Genomic DNA, 23,720 nt, shown 5'->3' with positions numbered 1-23,720 from the left:
TCAAACTGTGACGTAAAAGTTGAAAAAATTAAAGTATCACAAATTTTACAAAATGGGGAATGATTCGCAACAATTTAACGTCTTCAAATAGCTATGTTTTTGTGTATGAATTAGGGTATTCTTATTTTATAAAAGTTGATAAAGTGTGCGAGATAAAATTGTGGACTTTTCGATAGCGAACAAATAGAGTACACTTTTGTAAGAACGAAAAGGTTTATAACATTGAACGTATATCACAATACTTTTTTATTGATGTATCTTTCTTTTTTTCAAAATAATTTCCTTAGGCTGTTATCATGGCCTCCAACTTGGGCTTAAAGGGGCCGCACAACTTCTTGACGAAGGCCTTAATTTCAATCAATTTTTTTTTTTGGGGTGGGGGGTAGCATATGCTCTCTTTTCGACTTACCCCAAAAGGACATAGTTGTCAGGAGTAGGAGTCTTGGGAGTAGGATAGAACTTTTGACAAATTATTATTTAACCAAACTATTTCTGCCCTCTCTAGGCTCGGTTGCTGTTGAAAGCAGTGGCTGACGTGATCGTACATAACAGGGCTTCCCCAAGTCCTTCACATACCTTCTCACAGTCCAATAACTGAAATTGAGAGACTTGGCATGCTCCTTCATCAATTTGGCCGGACTTTTGGTGATCGCAGTGTCCACATCCTCCATGAAACCAATTTTAAGGCGTTCATCGATGCAAGGGATCCTCTCAAGGCTATGCCCAACGTTTTAATCTTGTAAACTAGACTCCGTGAGCACTTTATGACCTTCATCATCTCCATGTCACTCACTTGGGCGTGGAGCAAATCAATCACCCCTTTGCCTTTTCACCTACATGCAGACAACTGTTGATTTTTGAAAGATTTTTTATTGCTAATTAACTGGAATAGTTTTTACTTTTAATAACACAGCCTAGTATTTAAAAATATAAACCCTAAAGTAATCCAGATTTATTCAAAGTAAAGTTCACGATTTTACCTCGCACATTGGAGGTATAGATAGCATTCTAGGTCACAATATTTTAAAATCAAATATACACATATAAAAAGGTTTAAGATTTGTCGTAGTGTTTTCCATTCGCCCAGTTACGCAAACAATAAGCGATCCATTCACATCGAACCCCTTCAGCACTCTGTGGTATCTAAAATTTTGGTCAATAATAAATTTGATATTTGGTACAGTTTTGATATAAATTATGTGAATTCTCAATCAAGGTGAGGTGTTAAATATGGTCTTTTTTTATTTAATCTGTCCTGAATTATATAACAAATAAAAATTAAATTTAACAATATAATTTTGATTTCTCATTATTTTTATTGTGAAATCTCACAAATTTGGAACTCAATGCCAAAAAAAATACTTTACAAAAAAAAAGAAGAATGTCACTTTAACAAGATAAGTAATGTGCCAATAAATGAATTTAAAACCAACTCTCCCTTTATTTGTATAACCTTCCTCAACACCACAGTTTGATACGCACTAGATTATGAAAGTTGAACTGATGTCCTTTTTCTGTTCATTGCATGGATTTATCTAAGGGATTACTTTTGAGACATCATATCACACTTTCATCATTTGTTTCCATCAATTCGTTAGACTCTGGGTGTGGTGATGTCTGATGAAGGAAGCATCTTAGTACTGTACTAACAAGACGTTAAAAAATATGTTAAAGACATAATTAAAAGTATTTACAACTCTTGAAGAGACAGGACTTCATTTTTTTTATGAACCTTTTCTACAAAGAGCATTACGACCCTCGTAAAATAAAATAAGCTTGTATTAAGGGATTCAATTTTAGTTCTATGTGTTTACTTGTCTCTATAGTAATTATCCAGTCCCTCTATGTACATAGGTAAATGAAATATTACACTAAATACTCCTAATCATCACAAGGTGTGACACAAATGTATAGATTATTTTTGGATTCATCCAGAATAAAAAAACAACTATTTTTTGTAAAAAGAATATAACAATAATCCTAAACACCTGTAAAAAAAGAAAAAAAGAAGAAGATCTTGGGTCATTGTTGTTTCTTGAAAGTCAAAACACGTGGCTTCAACAACAAAATACACCTAAATATTTAAATTGTTGGAATATACATACATATTCTATTCACAATGTATATTAGACTATACCCTTTTTCAAGTTAATATTTTTTCTTTGCACTTTGTTCGGGACAACCAAAAAAAAACGGACTTACACAAAGAGTTTCGGGAACTTTAATACGGGTGATTTTTCCGTGAATAATTTTACAAGTATATATATTGCCCCAAAAACAATCAATCAAGAGTATAAACTTGATTAAACTTATACAATTTGATAGTATGGGCTACATTTAAGTTGAAAAAAAAACGTTTTATTATATTTATTGTTAGATAAATTTAAAAATTTACTCGATACTTCATGTAATCAACTAATTTGGTTAATTGCAGCACGATTGGTTGGGTCAACTCTATCGGAAGATTACTATTCTTGCCAAATATTATGCATTCTCCTCAATCCCATATGAATAATCCATCATGTCGAATGATAATTGATTGTTAACGGAAAAGTTGTTAACACTTCTTACATTCAAGTTGCTGTCGTTTTGTGTATCATTTAAAGTACTACAAGGGTAAAGATTCGAACCACATACTTTTGAAAATATAAATATATATTTTTATATATAAAATCCGTCGTTGGTTTGTCCTAAAAGACCTGTGAATGCATTTTTTCATTCACAAAAAAGTATTTTAAATGCGAAGGTCAAAAACCACATAACTCCACCTACTTCATTTGGTTTGAGGCATATCAAAAATTCAGGAAGAGATGGGGGTCAACAAATATGCCAAGGTGATTTTAAAAAGTCTTCAATGCCCTGTCTTGAGTTATTTAAAGCTTTTGTAAAATAATTAAAATTAAAATGTGCCATACGGATACGTCCTAATATTGAATATTATATTTCGTCGAAATGTCCTTTCGGCAAAAAAAAAAAAAAATAGGCCAATTATCCTATAACCATCTTTGATAAAACTAGGAAATCATCGCACACATCTTAGAAAATATCATTTTTCAAATTTCAATGGATTGTACCACGCCAAAAAATGGTCCTCAAACCTTGTCCCTATCTGAAAAAGTCTTTGTGCAGAGAAAAAAATACCCCAGAAATGGGCCATTCTAATGTGCATATAGCAAAATTAAATTAAATTTCTTGGAGAACTAATTTTTCAATAATATTGAAAAAATAGAATATAATTTTTCCCAGAAATATATTATTTTATTTCATATTTTCAGGAAATTCAAGTGAAATAAAGATTGAATACAAATGACAGATGAGAAATCATTGTATGTATAAGTGTATGTTTTTCCCTGAATATGGAGTGTTATTTCAATAGAATCAACCAACCTGTGAGAACATTTCAATTATTACTAACTCAACTCCCTTTTACTCGTTTTGAATTGATTGTGTAAATAACAGACAAAAAAAAAAAAAAATAAAGAAAATGTCTCTTTAGAAAAATAAACAATGATTTTTTATCGTTATTTGTAAGGAAAGAAAAAAAATCTAATCGCCCATTTTTCAATGCATTTTGTCTCCACCCTCAATTTTTTTATACAAAAAATATTTTTTTCTAACAATATAAATAGAAGATGAGATTTAATTAATTATTTGAGATATTGTTTTAAAATAGAACATTCTGAATAATTCATTAGTATTAGTACAAATGATAAAAAAAGATTTATATACATATACTTGGAATATCTGTTGCTTTAAATCACAATATAATATCTCAATGATCAAATAAACATATTTGAATTGTTGTTTTTCATCGATGATTACATGGTTTTGAGAGTTGTATTGACTTCATTTAAAATTTTAATATATTTAAAAAAATGTTAATTAAGTTAAGGGCTATTATATTTACATATTATTCTCCATAATCAAAGCGAAAATAAGCCAGAAAATATTTTAATTAAAGACAGTGCTCTAAATTTCCTTTCTTTGAAAGGGCGATCTGTGTAAATTATATTCTTCAAAAATTGCAGAATTGTGAGTAATGAGTAATGCTATGTCGGGCCTTACATCTTCGTCCAGTCCATTCTTAGGACCAATTTTTTCGGTTCTTAGGACTGTCAATCATTGTAACCGATACTTAACTCTTGGGCCTTGGAATTTTTTATACCAATTTCGATGTTTTATTAAGGCAAATATGATATGAATGAAGAATATTGCACATATCTGCAAAAAATATTCATTTTTTTCAATACAATGCATTATAAAACAAATCTTTTTTTATTACTTAGTTAGTTCTATAAAATAACATAATAATTTAAAAAAATTGTACACTTCTCCATGACTTTGCGAGGAATCGATTTTACATTCTTTATAGACCTACAATTGTAACTGGATGGGACCAAACTGGACCGTAGTCTTAAATAAGGACCGACACTCCACAAATTGTGACTACAATATAAAATCATTGTCCTTAATAATCTTTTATTTTTAAATCTGTCCTCGTCCAGACCTATGAAAGTTGAGGGGTGGAATACTAACATAAGGGCTAAATAAATTGTTTCTTACAAGAAAATCATCAAAACATTCAAATGTAGGTAATTTAAAAAAAAAATCCTTCAAGGGTATTTATGTACATATATTGTAAACAAGGCACGATCTATAGAAATATCGGACTCCATATTTAGAGAATCGATTTGATCGCAAAAATGAAGAAAATAGATTCAGAGTATGCCGGTATAATTATACATTTATATTAAATTTAATCAAATCATGATGTATTGGACAAAAAAATGTCCTTGTTGTTTAGAACGTGTTGTTTCTAATTTTTTAAAACTTATCTGACACTGGTCAACAAAATTTTTTTTTTTTCTTGCATTGACTTTGACAACGGGTTCTTATAGAATTTGGGCTGCTGATTTCGAATATATACTTAGATTTGCCACATCACATCAGGTTTTTGTGATATCTGATATTTAATAGTTGTGGATGTTATCATAACAAAGCCTATAATGATACCACGTGTTCCTGTTATGTATGTATCTTTCTCTCTCTTTGACTCGAGTACTTAACGTGTTTTAATATATATTTCGATGTGTGCCAGCTCTTCCTTTAGCAATCAATATATCCTTTATTTAATCCAATCTATACCATTAAAACTCTCATTGGATATTATTTCTTGTGTTGCTCTCATTTAGATTTAGTTAACGTTGGAGATAATATATTAAATATTTTTTAAATCACCATCGTAGCGACTTACGAAATCCGAAAATATCTGTATAACCATATCTACATCCTCACGGAGAAGAAAGTGCTGTAGCGACCTAGATATATTCTACTATATCTGTGGATGCTTCACTTTATCACCTCAAAAACGGAACATAACTTACTTCGCTAAGAGTGTGTACCTTGCTTATTTTAAGGTACCATTTGGAGACCAAAACAAAAAATGGGCACCTCACATAGTATGCACGGCTTGTCTCGAAGCTCTGAGATCTTGGTCTCAAGGAAAAAATGCTAAGCTCAAATTTGGTGTGCCGATGATTTGGAGAGAACCAACAAACCACCTAGATGATTGCTACTTCTGCATTGTAAATGTTAAGGGGTTCAATAAAAAAGAACAAGCGATACATGACATACCCGAACATATTCTCTGCAATACGGCCAGTTCCTCATTCGGACGAAATAACTGTACCTGTTTTCACCAAGTTAGCAGATATTGATGATGAAGCACATACTTCAGTCGTTGCAAATTACACACCATTGGGTTCATTGTTTGATCAACCTTTTCTGTATAGTCAACCTGAATTAAATGACCTGATTCGAGATTTGAATTTACCTAAACAATCTTCTGGGTTGTTGGCTTCCCGACTGCAAGAGCGAAACATGCTTGCTCAGGGCACAAGTGTCACATTTTATCGTAACAGAGATGCAGAACTGAGGAAGTTCTTTGATTCCGACAATCACTTTGTATACTGCATTGACATTGAAGTGGCTATGGGATTATCTGCGTATCATTCAAGTGAGTGGAGACTCTTTATTGATAGCTCAAAAAGAAGTTTAAAGTGTGTTTGACTTCACAATGGTAACATATATGGATGTATCCCTATTGGATACTCAGTCTCCATGAAGGAGGAGTATGGAAACATCAAAATAGTAGTTGAACGATTGAAATACCTGGATCACCAGTGGTTAATCTATGTGGATTTAAAAATGGTGAACTTCCTTTAGGGTCAACAAGGAGGTTACACAAAGTACCCTTGTTTCCTTTGCTACTGGGATAGTAGAGCTGACAAGGATCACTGGGTTAGAATGGAATGACCATCAAGGCATACATTGGAACCTGGAGAGAAGAATGTCATTAATGAACCCCTTGTTGATTGAAAAAACATCATCCTTCCACCATTGCACATCAAACTCGGTATTATGAAGCAGTTTGTAAAAGCTCTTGATCACAATGGTGATTGTTTTCAACTCATATGTTCAACCTTTCCGAGTCTTGGTGATGCGATGAAAAAGGCAGGGATATTAGAAGGACCCAAAATCAGAACATTACTCAGGGACATACATTTCATTGAGAGGATGACCACTTTTGAATCTCGAGCGTGGACTACATTTACTAATGTGGTGCAGGGTTTTCTTGGGAACAAGAAAAACGACAATTACCAAGAGATTGTGGATGAACTTCTCCCTAGTCACCGAGAGCTCGGGTGCAGAATGAGCATCAAACTGCACTACTTTCACCGTCACCTGGAAACGTTTCCAGACAACCTTGGAGATGTTAGCGACGAACAAGTTTAGAGGTTCCACCATGACATTAAAGTCATTGAAGACAGATATCATGATCGTTGGGACTTGCATATGATGGCTGATTACTGCTGGAGTTTGATGAGGGATCATTCAGATGCTCTACGTTTGAGGGCGTCATCAAAAAGGAAGTTTACCCCAAAAATGAACTAATATCTTAGTCTATAAACAAAAATACACTGTTCCTGCATCTACTAGTTTGATATAACATTCTATGTTTGTAATAATATTGAATTTTGTCAAATATGTGTTAGTACTTTCATGTTATGTATTTTTTTTTAGTTTTGTATGTTTAAACAAAATTAGATTGTTGTGTCTTGTATTAAAAAATAAAATAAAGCCTTTTAGTCAATCTATAGTTCAAAAACCTCATGTGATAACCAACAACTAGTGACACATTGAAATCAGCAACCAATATGCAAATAAAATCACAAAAAAACAAAAATAATGTATTATTTTTCTCTCGTAAATTAAGGATTTTTCGTACGTGTTGGTGTATTTTTTCATCACCCCGTTATTCAACAACTTGATGTGATAGGCAAAAACTAATGACAGATTTGGAATCAGCAGCCCCAATGGAGTTATATTCACTTTAAAAACGTCATGCCAGAAAATTGTGTTGGCCAGTGTAATCTATAGGATTTTGGTAATACCTGTTTGAATGCCACAGATAAATGTAATTATTCTCCTAAATGTAAGCTCATGTATCTAGCTACTAAATGCCCACCCAGTTGATGAATGAACTTTTTGCCGCATATTCATACACACGAGTCAAACATAAAGTTGACTAATTAGGAAATGCTGAATCAAAGGAAACAAACACGAGCCTGGTGTCAAAGAAAGTCTTTGATTAACTACAGTTATAATAAACTCTCAGATGTGCCATTTTACTTTGGCACACTTCAATGTACATATATTCAAAAATTATTCATTTTTTGTCTAATTATAAACACGTAGAGTACAAATAAATGTAAAACAAATCGGAGTCTCACTCAGCCTCAATAAAACAGATCTATTTAAAATCTTATATGTTCATATATTTATTTTGTATGCAAATAATAAAAAATGGAATATCCTGAATTTAGAAGATGTTTTCATTTTTTGCTAGCCAAGGATTGTAAAAGGATTTTAATCCATGTAGCTGATTCATTACGTCATTTAAGATTATAAATAATTTAAAAATAAATATAGCAAGGTGACTTCCTGTCACCATATTGTTTTTTTATAGATATGTTTCTACATTGTACAAATGGAAAATTCAAATAATATCAATAATCTCTGTCATTTTAATCCCTTCTGTCCCACCAAGAAGAGATTAAATTATTTTTGCTAAATACACCCATGGATCTAAATATATGTACAACGTACATAATCTATTTAAAAGAGTTGAATAAAATGGAAATTATTACTCAATCAACGGAAGTTGAATATGAAAAGAAGGTCAAAGTGTCCTTAAATTTGTTGTAGATCTTAATACAACCACACTTGAGATCCTTAGTGAATTAGGAAAGCCCAGTTATCTAATCTACAGGGTCGTTCTGGACTATATTTTAGTCAGATGAGAAACAATGGACTTTCGACCGATCCCACAACATCCAGAACGACGGATGGTTAGCCACAGAGAGAGAGATAACTAATGTTCCCTATGTGTTTAAAACCAAGTTTCCGGCCAGTATCATGATCCTTGGGGTCATTAGGAGCAACGGCAGTATCATTCTGCCCATCTTCTTTGAGCTAAAGGAGAGGTTGATTGGCGACAGGTACTCTGAACTCCTGTTTGATCAAGTGGATAAAAGCTGTGGCCAATGGTGTTCAGTTCCTGTTTCAACAAGACTCGTCCTCTGTCACAAGGACTGAAAGACCAAAAACTTGATGAAAGAAGAGAAGGTGCTATTTTTGGAAACTCAGATTTGGCCCTCTAACTCTCCCGATATGAATCCCATGGCTTACTTTTTAGAGGGAGTTAGAGGGAAGGTCTTGCCAATTTATACAAACACTCGACTTCTTGAAGGCCTCCATCATCAAGTACTGGGAAAAAGTCTCCCCTCTGGACGTGGTCATGTCTGCAAATTCTTTAAGCCTCTTATCGAGCGAATAATTGGTAAATATGGCCGACATATTGAATAAATTATTTCTAATGTGTTATTAGAAATTTTATAATTGAAATAAAATTTCAAACCTCTACTAGCTTTCCTTATTCATCATGATTCAATTAAAGGTGGTCCAGATTTACCTGAACGACCCTGTATATCCAAGGAAGGGCACTCCAATTCAAGGGGGAAGGGGTGAAACTCTGACTAGATATCCTTATTTACGAGTTCATAGGCGCAAGATGACATCTTTGCTTCTGTTTGTTAGTCACCAGGATTATGGAGAAAATTACATATCTACTTTAATCAAACTTGCTACGAAGATTATATTTTTAAAATTTTGTATGACTTTTTTTTTATATAAGCCCAAAATGTGAAATAATAGTCTATTTTTAGAAAATATATTGTAGTTAACATTTATTTTGTTACTAGCAGTAGTAACCGGCATTGCTTCCAGCAGAACATAAAATTTTGCTTTAATAATATAGAAGATAACTCCCCCCAAAAATCCTGAGTTTTACCCCCTGTTTTCATAAGTACGCTCACATGTAGCTAGCTAAACTAGCTAATAACAGCTTGAGAAAAAAAATCCTATGATTAGGTGTGCCAGGGAGTATTTTAGCTCTCTCCTAAACTTCATATAAAGTCATATTCATTTTTTTAAAATGTGATATAATGAACTACCTTTTTTTTTAAATTTAAAATTTTAGTTGAACAAAACGCCTGCGAGATTTAGTTCATTTTATACAGTATTCCCTGTATGTTTATTACCCCGTATTTGTTTCTTTAAACTGTTGTGGCATATGATATCCTGATAAATCAGGAATAACTATATACAGTGCACCCTGTGACTTTTTTTAATATAAACAAATAAACTTTGCTTCATTATGATAAATTACACGCTTCTGTAATCACAGGTCTGGTGCATTTAAAATCAATTATTGTTGAGCACAGCCGCCAGGCCCGTTACTACGGTGGAAGGACGTCTTGAAGAAAAGTCTTGTTCTCAAAAATATCTAAAATACAACGTTTTTTATCACATAATTAATTAAAGTACAAACGTTATCAAAATTGTAACTTTTTGGATCATAATTTGAAATATATACCGGGTGGTCCATTGAAATAATCTGAACACTTAATTATTCAATAATTAATGGAGATTGAGAGATTGAAATTAATTCATATTTTCATTTATATTAAAGTATAAGCAATATGTTACAAAACAAAACAAATCTGAGCTCTCCAGCTTACGACCAAGTCGAGAAAATGACACTTGATCGTGGTTGACAAATTTCCATTTTCGAACTTTAAGCAGTTGAGTGTCTCCAAGACCAACAACCACCGTCTACACCGTCATGAAGTCAAAAAAAGTTGGAGGGGAAGAAGGGATCTTTCAAAAAGATCAAACTGGATCCGGAGGAGTGAAAGAAAATAGCTCAGGCCAATTTCCTTTAAGTCCATGAGGCCCCATGCAGTCTGGTTTACCACCAGACTGTCCAGAGAGCAATAAAAAAAAGTGGGCCGTAGAGCCTTTTGAGGGTGGAGCAAGATATGTGAATAATCTTAATAAATGTTTCATATATCTTATTTTTTTATGTTCTTTTAATTAGTCAGATGGAGTTGCACTGATTAAAAACATTATATTATTACATTTACTCCATCGAAACCCGGAGTCTTTTTGTTGAAATCCATATACTTTATGTATATAGATTTCTCTAAGAACAACCGGGGCGCGAACCCATGCACATTAAGCTTAAGAGAATAACTTCTCCAGAGCATGTTTTCCGTTGAGCTACGTTGTTCTATACAATTTATTTCATGAGGACAAAAACTTGCATTCAGTTAAGATATGGTCCCTTGGTGTCTCCCGTAGCCTCGCAATGAATCCGGATATGAATGGAATATATCATGATAGTCTTCTTTTCCGTGAATAAAAATAATCATATTGATGGAATCTGCATATGTCTTCATGGAGTAAATATTCTCTACCCTCTCGTGAGAATGATAAAACACGTGACATACATATGTACTATATGTATTTATGCTATTGTCATGAGTCTTCCAAAATGCTCAAATTTTACGTCTCATTAGTGTTTGTTTTTATTTGTATTTTTTGTTCATAATAAACATAAATGTACAATGTGTACATTTATGTCGACAAGGTGTGGAAATGGTCTTTTATTCTATTTAAACATATCTCGAGATCTATAAATAGATACATTTAATAGTTAACTATCCCCAGATTTGGAGAAAGGTTTATTTCCGAATTTATGTTCTACTTAATACTATCTGCAAGGGTTACATTGTTTATCATACTTGAATGCACCACGGCTGTAATTGACAATATCGTTCAAAGTATCAAAAATGTGGGGACTGGTGAAGCAAAACTTTGTTGCAGGATTTAATAGGATCCCTGTTACTTTTAATTATGAGGTTTTATTGCACAATCAAACCCAGCAAAATCAAAAATGAACAAGATTTTGTTTTGATCCTATGTCAAAAAGTGTACAAATGTCAAAGCAACAACAAAAAAGTCATCGAGTGTGTAATCTCCTCCATGGAGGTGGTTTTACTGCTGAACAGGCTGCAGAGGCTGTTGGCGTCCAGACTTCCTGCAACATCAAGAAGTCCATTGTATCCGCATACACCCCAGAATAACCAAAACTTCTGCAGCAACTGTATGGCTGACTTCTGGCCTCCCTCAATGTGGCCCTCCTCTTGCCCTGACCTCAACTCTCTGAATTTTCCAGTTTATGGTGTCTTGGAAAAGAATGCCTGCCGCACCTCTCATCCAAATTTGGATTCCTTGCCATCATCAGAGTGGTGTACGCCATGAAGGCTGCTTTCATTATCAAGAGCTGCAGATCTGTTAGCCGGCGTGTTGAGGTGGTCATTAGTTGGGAAGGAGGATATATTGAGTAAAAATATAACTAAATATAGTAATTACACTATACAGGAATTGATTTTGAGTTGTATTTACTTTATTTGATATAAATCACGTTTTTGTAATTTAGTCATGCGATTGATAGTTTTGGGTCCCCACTTTGAAAACTAGGAAATTTGTCGAAATATAGGATCTATTTGAAAGTGCAATGACACCTCCTACAGTTTTTAAAACACTTCTAACTCCGGCTTAACCCTATAACACATCATATTTGATACATGTGCTTTTAAATCCTCAATTTGAGCAGTTTGACAATTTTTTGGCTCAAAAACTTGATGGATGCAATTGCAAATATTATGTGCATAATCAATAAATCATTAAACACAAAAATATGCCAATTTCTTACTTATGACCTTCTAGTATTGCAAACATATTGTCTCATAGCCCCCCCCATACCCCCCAAAAAAAAAAAAAAAAAAGTCCTAAAACCCTGTGATGGTTGTTTTTTCACAAAATGACTAATACCAATAGCTCAAAACTCTGTATTTAAAAAAACTTGACAAATTAAAAGTACAAACATTTTTTCTTTTACCAAGATGCAATTTCTCGGGAGAGGGGGGAGGGGAGGGCTGTGAACTAGGATATCTTTCTTTAAGGGCCCATAATCTTAAGATACATTTTTATATTTTATTTTTGAAAGTTTTTAATGACTGTTTTTTTAAATAGCCGAAAGAAGAAAAATCTTGTTGTTAAGTTTGTCGAAAAGATAACTTTTTTGTTTTCAAATAATTAAAGTATTTTTTCAAGATTAATCTCATAATTTGAATTCAATAATATCTATTGTTGTCAATAAAAAAAAAAGTAAAATAAAAAATAATACAAATTTTAAAAAAATCAGAAAATTCTGAATTTACATGAACCTTGCAGGCATAAAGTAAATATCTAGGTCATTTTTATTTTCAAATTATAAAGGAGAACAAAGATATTTGAAAAAACAAACAGTAATTTATAAAGCAAAATAACAGAAAATGAAGCGAAATATGGGAGATACTTGATTAATATATTATCCTTTTGAAAAATAGAATATAGGTTGTTGGTTTTTATAGGTTTATATAATATATGAACATTTGTAAATAATGATAGTTTTGCTAATTTATATGCAATTTAACAGTAAAAAGATTGAAATAGGTAGACCTTAATACTCTCTTAGGAAAAGTAAAGGAACATTGTTAATTTATTTAAAAGTGTCATAAAAGATTTCAAAGATCTCAAAAGAGTCTTGCAATTGAGGATATAGGCTTCTTTCATTACTGGTGTTAAACGTGGCCTCTTCACCCCTTGCAAGGTTCTTTCCATCCACTTTTGATTTTTTTTCTCTTTCATGGGTTCTCCTGGACTTGAGAAGATTGGTCTTGGCTGTTTTCTTTAACTTGGCCTTTTTGACGGAGTCTTTCTTCTTCTCCAACGTTTTGGACTTGCTCACGGTGTAGACTGCAGACGCTCAACTATATGGAGTGCACGAATGGAAATTCGTCGATCACGATCAAGTGTCATTTTCTTTACTGTACGTATTCTTGAGAGCTCAGGATTTTTGGAACTAATTGCTTATATTTAATATACAAAATATGAGTTTATTTCAATCACTCAACCTTAATTAAAATTTGCTGTAAATTTTAGTCAGCTTAGACATTTATTTTTGACTATTTCTTGTTGAATACTCTAATATTAATAGCTAGATGACCCATCATCGAATTTTAAAACATCATCATAACAATGCATACTTATTAATACTAAATAATTATTGATAAAATTTGTCCACTTAATAGATAAACTATAGTTTACCTCAGATATATTCAAATATTTCTTGAGATCAACCAGAAAAATATACAACATATCTGATATTATCAATGACTAAATAATAAAACATTTACTGAATAACTAGTTTGAAGAATAATTTTAAAGTAGAGCTACTTAATCTGACTGTGAAATTTTTTATTAGCTGCGCTCCTACGTTCTTAATATACATATAATTAGCATAATTAATCATTTGACTTTGTTTTTTGAGCAATGAATCGTCTAGATCCTGCTCATGAATCTGCATTTGGAGTATAAACATATACTTAAGGTGTGTTCTCATAACTCAAAATCATTTATCGCATTTTGCAAGTCAAATTTGGAGTAGTCTAGGGTGTTGAAACAATATTATATTCTTGCATTTCTCACTTATTTCATTTTTGCAATTAATCATCTGGCTAATTTATGCGTATTATTTTGTGTTAGTTTCTTAGTATATGGTTTTAAATAATCTAATCACATAGTAATAACCAATATGTTATGCTTTTGCAGATCAGGGTTTTGTTATTTGAGTTACTATAAATGACTCACTATTAATAGAGTGTACACCTGAAAAGAAACAAAGAAATGATTACGGCCCTTCAATTTATGTACGAAGCTCAGGAGTGTAGGTACAAATGATGGAATTTTTGAATAATTATCGCTTTGGTATTAACAAATATAAATAAAAAAGAGGGGGAAAAATTTTATTGGGGGATTTATTTTCTACAAAAAAAATTAGTTTTTGAAACAAAAACCCTAAACCCTTTTTTAATACAAGTTGCTTCATACTATTGAAAAAATTTAATTATAATTCAATTCTGTCAAATAATAATTTTTTTGATAGAATAATAAGAAAAAATTACAAATATTTTTTCGTCAGAAGGACTCTACAAATTTTATTTACAAAGACATTATTTCACCCTTCTTCAATAATACAACAATTTCTTACGGGCGCGCTTTCTTCGTCTCTTGCGCTCGTTGAGGAAAAAACTCCGTGAAGGAAATTTTAGTTTATCCGTAGTTGCCGTTTCGTACGCTGCGAAGCGAGGAATATATATATATCGCTTTTTTCCATCAAAACCTATTATATTATTAATTGAAGATTAAATACATATATGTTATTTATCAAGTGTTGTGTTTTGCTAAGAGTATTTATTATAACGACGTGCATGTTTCAAAAATCTGTGATGTTGAGCTCCTATTAGTGAATATGTTATTATAATACATTCAAATTGCTCCTTTGTCGTTATTTTACGAGTTATTATTTAATTATTTATAAATTTTCCATCATAAGTAAGTAGAGTCGTAATTTACAATTTTTAAATTTAATTTATTTCATCTGTTATTTTATATTTTATTTTAAACCTAATCTCTGGCGAAATTCTTTTAAGATATATCTTCCAATTTAAATATCCCTGCTCGTATTATTAAATGATCTACACCTGCGTATTATTTTCTTTTATTGTATACAAAAAGGTTGACTATAGAATCAGCTACAGTGTGTATCATGATCAATGATCCGAGAGCACCAATGATGGTCATTAACTAATTATAGTGTATTTATGTACTTTTTCAGATATGAAGTCCATTCCCTCGATTTTAATTAATATCTGTCTGATATCATCACAATTGTCATATATTGGAGCGGAAATTCGAGGTAATATATTTATCTACTCAAAATATTTTTGAGTCACACTGTGTTCGTTATTTTACATATATTTGGTTTAGTCCTCTTGGAGACGTTTCATTAATATTATTCTTAAGGAACTACCAAGAGACGATAACTGATAGGAATCTGTTTCTTTCACTCTGTCTCCTATATTTCGAATTCATAAAAAAAAACAAAAAAAACACACACACAAAAAAAAAACCTACTTAAAACTATCAAATGAATAAATAATTATTTCATACTCTTCCATTCAGGTCCACCTCGTGCAGAGAAATCCGTTAAACAAGTCATTGGCCATATCGGTGAAATGCTAAAAATACCATGTCCCATCTCTGGTTTTCCTGAACCTATGATTGAATGGTCCAAGAATGGTGAAACCATTGACGACTACTCCTGGGATCGATATCGTGTCTTTAAAAAGTACCTTAAAATTCGAAAACCCATTGCTGAAGAGGACACAGCCGTATTTATCTGCAAAGGGATTAATGGATTCGGATCCGAGTCTGTACGGATTGAAGTGCTCATTGTTGGTAAGACGAGTCTTTATACATATGATAATATATTCATTTACAAACAGCAATTTATATTGTTAAAAGATTCTTGAATTTACATCAATTAACAGACATAAACAGTTATAATTCCATTTTATAACTCCCAAAATAGATCCTAAGAAATATCCTTCACCTGATGACAGCTCCAAAATCAATGTTGCTCCTCCTCGATTCACACTCGAAACAAAAAAAATTGCAGATCTTCGTATCCGTAAAGATGTGGAAGAAGTATTTGAAGAAGCTTGCGAAGCCCTTGGAAGCCCTGTTCCACGCATTACCTGGTTTAAAAACGGCCGTCCATTGGATGACTTTGGAGAAGGTCTTTTAGGTCGTGGACGCCAGTCTCTGAAATATAAATTAAGCCCATCCCACGCAGGGAATTATACATGTAAAGCCACAAACCTTATTGGGGAAACTGAAATCAGTTTCAAATTGGATGTCAATGCACCTAAGGATGTCCTTCCCTACGCTCATTCCGAATTGACTGGGGATGGTCCATCGAACACAACAGTCAAAGAAGGTTCCTCTGCTTCCATGACGTGTCGAGTCAAAAGTGAATCTACTCCTCATATTCAGTGGCTTAAGAAGTTGGAGCCCCTCAAAGGAGGACAAATTTGGAATAACTTTAATGACGACACTGTGGAGGTTGGTACGGAGCGCTACCAGATCCTCAAGTCTGAAAAGAATGTCCATCTCGGGAATGGAGAGTTTTTAAGTGAGCTCTTGGTTTCTAGAGCAAGACCTTCAGACTCTGGGATGTACATTTGCTTTGTAACCAACTCGGGGTTTCGTCCCTTGACGTATAAATCCGCTTTCTTAGAAGTTGTTCCAGGTAATTACTTTGTGTTTTTTCCCTATTTCATATCCAAGAACTTGCATTAAAAATGTATCAACTTATTCTTTTCAGACTATAGTGGATTACCAGAGGAGTCTTTGCCGATCCTCATATCCGTTGTGACTCTCTCTCTACTCGTCTTCATTCTTCTAATTGTCATTATGATTTGCGTAATGCGCTATCGCCGTGCTGGGAAAGGTGGCTCATCCAGTTCCTCATCAGATGAGTGCTCTGTGTCTGATCATGAATCTCATCGTCCATTCATTCATCCCCATCTTCCATATCATCATTCTCGAGTATCTTGCTCTCAAACCCTCAACAAACTGGAAGCAGGACGACTTCAAATACAACATGGATCCCTTCCACCTCTCAACAGTGGAAATGCTTGGTCCCTTTATCCACCAAACTATCATCAGAAATACTCTCATGGTTCTTCATCCCATGACACGACTCTCTCCTCTTCAACACATTATGAGAATCCGTCTTCCAAACTTCTGCTAGACTCTCACGAATCAGTCAATCAGTATGAGGTGCCTTTTAGTCATCTCATGAAGGGACCTCCTCCCCCACATCCACTTCCGCTTCCACCCCCTCCTCCACTCATATCAGGGAGCAACCGCTCTCTAAATAATCAAAATGTCAACCACAATGCCAACAACCTTGGAATCGTCGTTGGAAACGGACGGAGAAACATTCCATACACACGATATTTGAACAACGATCCCTAAGAAGGAAGGATAAAATAAACTTTCCTTCTCACTTCTACTACCTTTCCACACAAGATTCCTTCAGTAATTAACACTATATCTTTATCACGCTACAAACATAGTTGATCTAGTCTGTAAAGGACAACATTCTTCATATTATATACATTCATACAAGAAAAATAACTTACCTATAAACAAGCTCTGGACTTGATATTTAAGAAAAAGAGAAGTTTTTTCAAAAAAAAAAAAAAATAATAAAAAAAAAAAATGGTTTAAATGTTTTCAAATGCAAAAAAATATAAAATCAAATGTTTGTGTACTTCGTGATTCGAGGAAGAACCACGAAAGTATGTAATTATTATTAGTATTTATCAAAAATTTATAACTCCATAATATATAAATATATCTATTGATAGAAATACTAGTTTTGCTCATTTATTTTACTTGAACAGGGCCAAATTCCAATTTATGGAGAGTAGAGTATTAAAAAAAAAGAAGAGTTTTAGTTGAATTTAGATTAGAACTAGTTAGGGAAAAGTTGTCGTCATATGATGTGAAAATAACCACTGTAAAATGTCATTGTTCTGCGATGTCATTTTTAGGATGGTCATCTCAGTGTGCGAGTAAGTATGACAAAAAGGCGAAACAATATTAGTTTAATCAATGAAGATTAAAATAAACCAGTTTTGCTTATTTTTTATTAAATAATTTTGCTAGACAATTTTCTAATTTAGAAAATAAATTAAAAAATATTTTTTCTAAAGGGATTTTATTATGGAGAAAAAAGAGAGGACAGTGTAAGAGGAATTTGAACATATAACACATGGTCTGATAAGTCCAAGGCTTCACACATTCTATTTTTTTTTTTTTTTTTTTTTTTGACAATTTGTTCTTTAGTTTGTGAGTTATTGTGCTAAGTGATACGCTACTTTTGTTATTATTTCTAAAACAATGGATCAGAAACAATTTCGTATTTTAATTTTACACTGCTTCTTGATGGAAAAAAATATCGTTTAAATCATTGGCTTAAAAAAGTGTTATGGGGACTCTACTCCATAAAGCAAATAAATAAATTACCTCAAAATTTAAAAAGCTGTTTTGTTCGAAAAAATACGTGTTTTCTTTCTCAAGCACGGGACTTTTTCCCCCAAGAGTTATTCCTCTGATTTATCCTTCCTGAAAATATAAAAAAGAAAATGGCGCAACCTATCCGCAAATCCTCAAAATTTTCTAAGTGGTTATCTTCAAAGTACCTATACAAGTTTTTGAAGTTTTATTAATATTTATTATAGGTCATAAAATTGTCGATATAAAATTTATTTACTAAATGAAGATTTTTGGCTTATTTTCAAACATGTCGTAATTAATATTTGAAAATACTTTGAAGAAACTGCAATGAACAGGGACTTAATTTTTAAAAAAGACCATTTAAAAAAAATATACTATTGCTAAAATTTTTGAACTGTGTCTGAATGTTAACATATGATTTAAAAAAAAAAAAAAACTGGGAAAAAGCTTTTTTATTCACTTAAGCATTGATATTTTTAGCACATAGGATTTTTTTTTTTGTAAAAAAAAAAATCAATATTTTATTTATTAAGGGGGGGGGGGTTATATTCTACATGAATTATAAATCACCTTTTTCAAATCAACCCTTCCACAAATAAGAAAAGGGCTGAGTAAGACGTGTTCAAAGTGATGATAATTTAATTTAATAGGTTGACCGTTTAAAAAAAAAATGGTAATCTAAAGAATGATTTTCCTTTTCCTTAGCAGTTGTCATTATTATATAACTCCTTAATAGTGAAGTTCCTTTATTCAATCAGATTCAAAATTTATTGAATGATAGCAAGTACACCTATATGACGGAGAGTAATCTTGAGAATTGGTTGTGGAGTTATAACTGTTAGTACTTGTTTGACTCAGAGTAGAATTGAGGATCGACATCAGAGTATTTTTTGTAAATGTACTACTTATTTATTTCCTTCTCCCTCTCCTCTCTTGTCGTCACAACTGCTTGTAGCTAATCTAATGTAACGCCATGAAAGCTAATCTGTTCTCCTTATATTTTTAGGGTTACCATGTTGATTTTGGGTTTTGTTTTTTTAACATCCCCAAAATAACCACGGGTTTCATCACTGCGTGTTCAACATATATCAGACTATTATGTCATCTAAATATGTCTGAAGAAAAGGTGGATTAAGAAGAAGAAGACTTTGAAGGTCTTCATTTGTCTTCAGGGTCTTATTTCATACGGGTATTTTTGTGAATGTGATGGACTTAGGAGAGATGGCCGAGTTGTTGCTATACAAATTACGTGGATATCAACATACATACAAGTGTTTTGTACGTGGATCATTCTTCCACAGAGTTAGTAAGTAGGCAGTGTCTAAATAACATAAGTAAATGTATATTTAGTAGTAGTGCTGGATTGGAGTATTACTCAAGCTCGAAGAAATCTCGAATTTACTAAAACCGACAGTTTTCTTAAAATTATTCAAATTCGGCCGAAATACAATTTTTTTATCGACAATTCTCGAACAACTTGTATAAAAAAAAACAAAAAAAAACAGCAAAAGTCTCGTGTCAATGCAAATTTTGCTCCAAATCCATCCCCTTTCTAAGAAAACTATTATGTTATGGAACCTGTATCTGAAGATATTACTGCCCTAACACGAATTAATTGACTACATACTGAACTCAACTCAACCGGCCTCCTTATTGTTTAACTTAAATCCAACCCTACTGCCTACATAGTAATCTAACATATCTTATGTCTCGCTACATTCCTTCTTTAAATTCCATATCTTACAACAACACTAGGCATGTTTGCATATAGTTCAGTCAATAGCACACATTATACATCATTCTCTCTCGTACGAAGGTACATAAATATTTGACCACTTATGTACTACACATATTATTACATCACTCAATAAGTATAGGTATTTAGTGTTGTGAATAGGCATTATGTATTTGATCAAGTGCAGTCCTATATGTCCTTGGGACTGGTCCTTCGGGCTGTCTGTACTTGAACTGGTTAAAAAGATGAACACGTTTTTTTTTGTTAAAAATTTGCTTTATTCATCAATACATATAATCTCAATTAAGAGCAACACAACCGTTCCAGCGCCGCTTTAACATTTCAATGACACTTTTATAAAACGCTTTATCTATTGACTCAAAAAAGTCCAAGGTTTCAGAAATAACCTCTTCGTTGGAGCAAACATTTTTGGGTCTGCAAACAGCCAGTAGTAGCTGGGAGCTAAATCTAGGAAGTAAGCGATATGTTGAAGCAATTCAAAGTTCAATTAATGTATCTTAGAAAGGTGGGTTTGATTGACTTGTGACTCGGTGCGTTATCCTGTTGAAACAGCACATCCTTTTTCTTCAAATTGGGCCATTTTCCCGTGATTTTGTCCTTCAAACCTATGTAATATTAATTGCTGACAGTATTTCTCTTCCCAAGGTAGATATTATGCCATACACATCCAAAAATATCAAGCCATAACCTTTCTAGCTGATTATTGTGCTTTCAGGCGCTTTGGACGAGGTTCACCAGCTGCTGTCCACACAGATGATGCCCATTTTGATTCCGGAGTGAAGTGATGGATCTATGTTTCATCCATTGCTATATACCTATGAAAGAACTACAGTTTTTTGCACGTTTAAACATGGTCAGACACTGCTCGGAATCCTTAGCAGGTTTTTTTGGTCAATAGCGAGCAAACACGGCACTTACTATGAAAAGAGCTTTCTCATCGACAAATTTTCATGCAATATAAAGGCAGAACCTTCTCTTGATGTCTTTATGATGTCACTAATTCACACAACTTCACTTTTCGATCATTCATAACGATTTTGGGGATTTTTTAAAAATATTTTCTGTTGTTACCGCCTCATTTGGACGTCCACAGCGTTCTGCCACATTGGTTTCTCTATAACCACATTTGAAGTCAACAAGATAACATTTAACAGTTGTTTCTTATGGAGCAGAGTCCCCATAACCTTTTTTTAGTCATTTCTTAGCTTGAACGGTATTTTTTCCCATCAAGAAGCAATGTCAAATTTAAACACAAAAATTGTTTTGGAAATAACAAAAGTTCAAAATCATAAATTTAGTCATCGATAAAAGGGTTTTTTGGGAAACTTTTAGGACTATGAAAGACTATTTTAATGCCAAATTGAAAGACGATTAAACGTACTTTGGATTGAGTTAAAGCTCTATTTAAAATATAAATAATCTGAATATACCAAACTTCGACTTTTTATTGGCCTGTAATTTTTTATTTTTTTGTTACTCTTTAAATACATTTTGGTGGAGAGGTTGCAGAGGCATACTAATTTTTATAAAAAGATGCAACATTATATTAAGGACATATCTTAGTTAATAATTGTGAATGATTAGATGATGAAATATATAGTGATCAGTGAAAATGCAAAGGTCTTAAAAATATTGTTATTTCTGGAATGAATCCGATTCCAATATTCCTGTTTTGGACAAAGTGCACCAATTTGGAGTTCTTATATGACACTGGATCTGATAACAACAATTTTATAGCATAGTTATATTGGAGTTATTCGCGATCAAATAATTTTGTAAATTTATAATTAGGAAAATGAAGTGAAAAAATAATTTTTTGTAAATTAGAAATAGAAGCAATGAAGTAATTTTCGTAAATCACTCCTATAAAATCTCTAAAGCTTAACTGCTATAGGTCAAATTTTATAACCATAATTATATAATCCATTTTTTGTATTATTTGTTTTCGACGGCAAATGCACTTTCCTCGCTACTCCAAATAAACATATTTCTGAGAAAATATTAGATTTTTGCCTCTAGAATGAAAACACTCTTATTCTGCTACTTCTTTTAAGTTTCGTTCTTATACCTAGAATAAAAATTTATACGCCCCACAAAACAAATTGTGTATTTGTTTTTTTAAATATGTTGCTAATTAAGAACCAAACTATTAATATATCAATTTTTTCTTACTTTATAATAATCAATACCAAATAAATAGCTCATCTCCATAAAAAATCTTTAAGGTAATTAATATATTTATACAATAAAGTGAACTCTTCACCAAAAAATATAAATACTCATTATTTCATTATGAACATATTATCAATTCCATAGTTTTGTAAGAATAAAAAAAAATTGTTTAACCATGTTTATTGAAACTTCAAGACAGTGATTAATTAAAAATATGTTTATATAAATGATTTAAAATAAATATATCTTGATATTTTAAGAATTTTTTAAATAATTTGACTTTATATTGTTTAGGCTAGGTTCTGGTCTCATCATTCGTAGCTGATTTAATCTGCAAATAATGAGAACTCACTGTACAACAATATACATAGAAGTATATACTTAAAATTGCAATGAAAGGAAGCTTGTTTTATTAATTAATTATTATTTCAAGGACTTTATTGTTATCACATCATCAAACAAACAAGCAAATAAGCAAACAATAATAGACTACTACTTTTAAAGCAAGAACATCAACATGCATGCTTTAAAATACATACATATTAAAAGCAAAAATTAGATGAAACAGATTATTTAATTACAGAAATGACCGACCATCAACTGAAATACATATTCCTAGCCTGTAGTTACGTACATTTATATATATATATATTATAATTAATGAAGCCTTTTTAATAATACAATATGAAAGGGGCTTCAAACATAAGACTCTAAGCATATACATTGTTTATAGTTCTCAATGGTCCATTAAAAGGAGGAGGACCGGTCTTACCGTGTGCGGGCCAAAGGGAATTAATTATAAATCTACATTTTTCTTTTTTTCTTTTCAATCTCTACTTAATTTCCAATGACCTATTTCTAAAAGAACTGTTACATTAATTTATTAGAAGTAGTACCCCGTATTCTTCAAACTTTTTGGTCGTCTACTAACATACATACTTTGCTTACTTAATACTCTCCAACAAATCCTTACTGTTACTTTCCGCTTTTCATGAGCACACTCACACCAAACCACCTACTCAATACTACGACGTTCCCTCCTCAAGAATGACAGAATAATAATGACAGACTAGTAGGAACACGCTATCTTAAAGATAGTCAATGATAGATTAAAAAAAAGATTTTATTTATATTTTGGCTTGTTTATGTTAAAATTTCTAACCCCAAAAGATCTAATATAAACTATAATTGGTAAATTTCTTATGTAGAGCCTCCTTGCATACAATATTTTTTGTTGTTTTCTGTCCATTTGATGTAAATATAATCAAATCAGCACCGCTTGTGACATTGTTTAAAATTGAGCATGTGAAAAAACTGAAATTTTGGTATATATAAAGCATTTTTTTCAAAT

General features: G+C 32.2%; 1 protein-coding gene across 1 annotated transcript; it reads left to right on the top strand.

Annotated features, from left to right (window-relative positions):
* The first annotated feature begins 14,615 nt into the window (after positions 1-14,615).
* On the top strand, positions 14,616-17,792 carry LOC121124236 (fibroblast growth factor receptor-like 1). The gene is made up of 5 exons (XM_040719392.2): positions 14,616-14,904; positions 15,188-15,268; positions 15,535-15,810; positions 15,944-16,663; positions 16,739-17,792. Exons 2-5 carry the CDS (start codon positions 15,190-15,192, stop codon positions 17,392-17,394), a joined length of 1,731 nt encoding a protein of 576 aa, XP_040575326.1. The 5' UTR covers positions 14,616-14,904; positions 15,188-15,189; the 3' UTR covers positions 17,395-17,792.
* The last annotated feature ends 5,928 nt before the right edge of the window (positions 17,793-23,720 follow it).

This window comes from Lepeophtheirus salmonis, chromosome 9, assembly GCF_016086655.4.
Source record: "Lepeophtheirus salmonis chromosome 9, UVic_Lsal_1.4, whole genome shotgun sequence".
NCBI classification, from domain to species: Eukaryota; Metazoa; Arthropoda; class Copepoda; order Siphonostomatoida; family Caligidae; genus Lepeophtheirus; species Lepeophtheirus salmonis.
Note: the sequence above shows the minus strand (reverse complement) of the source record. Positions and strands in the feature narration are given on the sequence as shown.

Coding starts and splice junctions, on each gene's coding strand:
- LOC121124236 (XM_040719392.2), top strand. CDS start 15,190: ATGAAGTCCATTCCCTCGATTTTAATTAATATCTGTCTGATATCATCA. Junction 15,269..15,534: donor TATTGGAGCGGAAATTCGAG/GTAATATATTTA, acceptor TCTTCCATTCAG/GTCCACCTCGTGCAGAGAAA. Junction 15,811..15,943: donor GATTGAAGTGCTCATTGTTG/GTAAGACGAGTC, acceptor CTCCCAAAATAG/ATCCTAAGAAATATCCTTCA.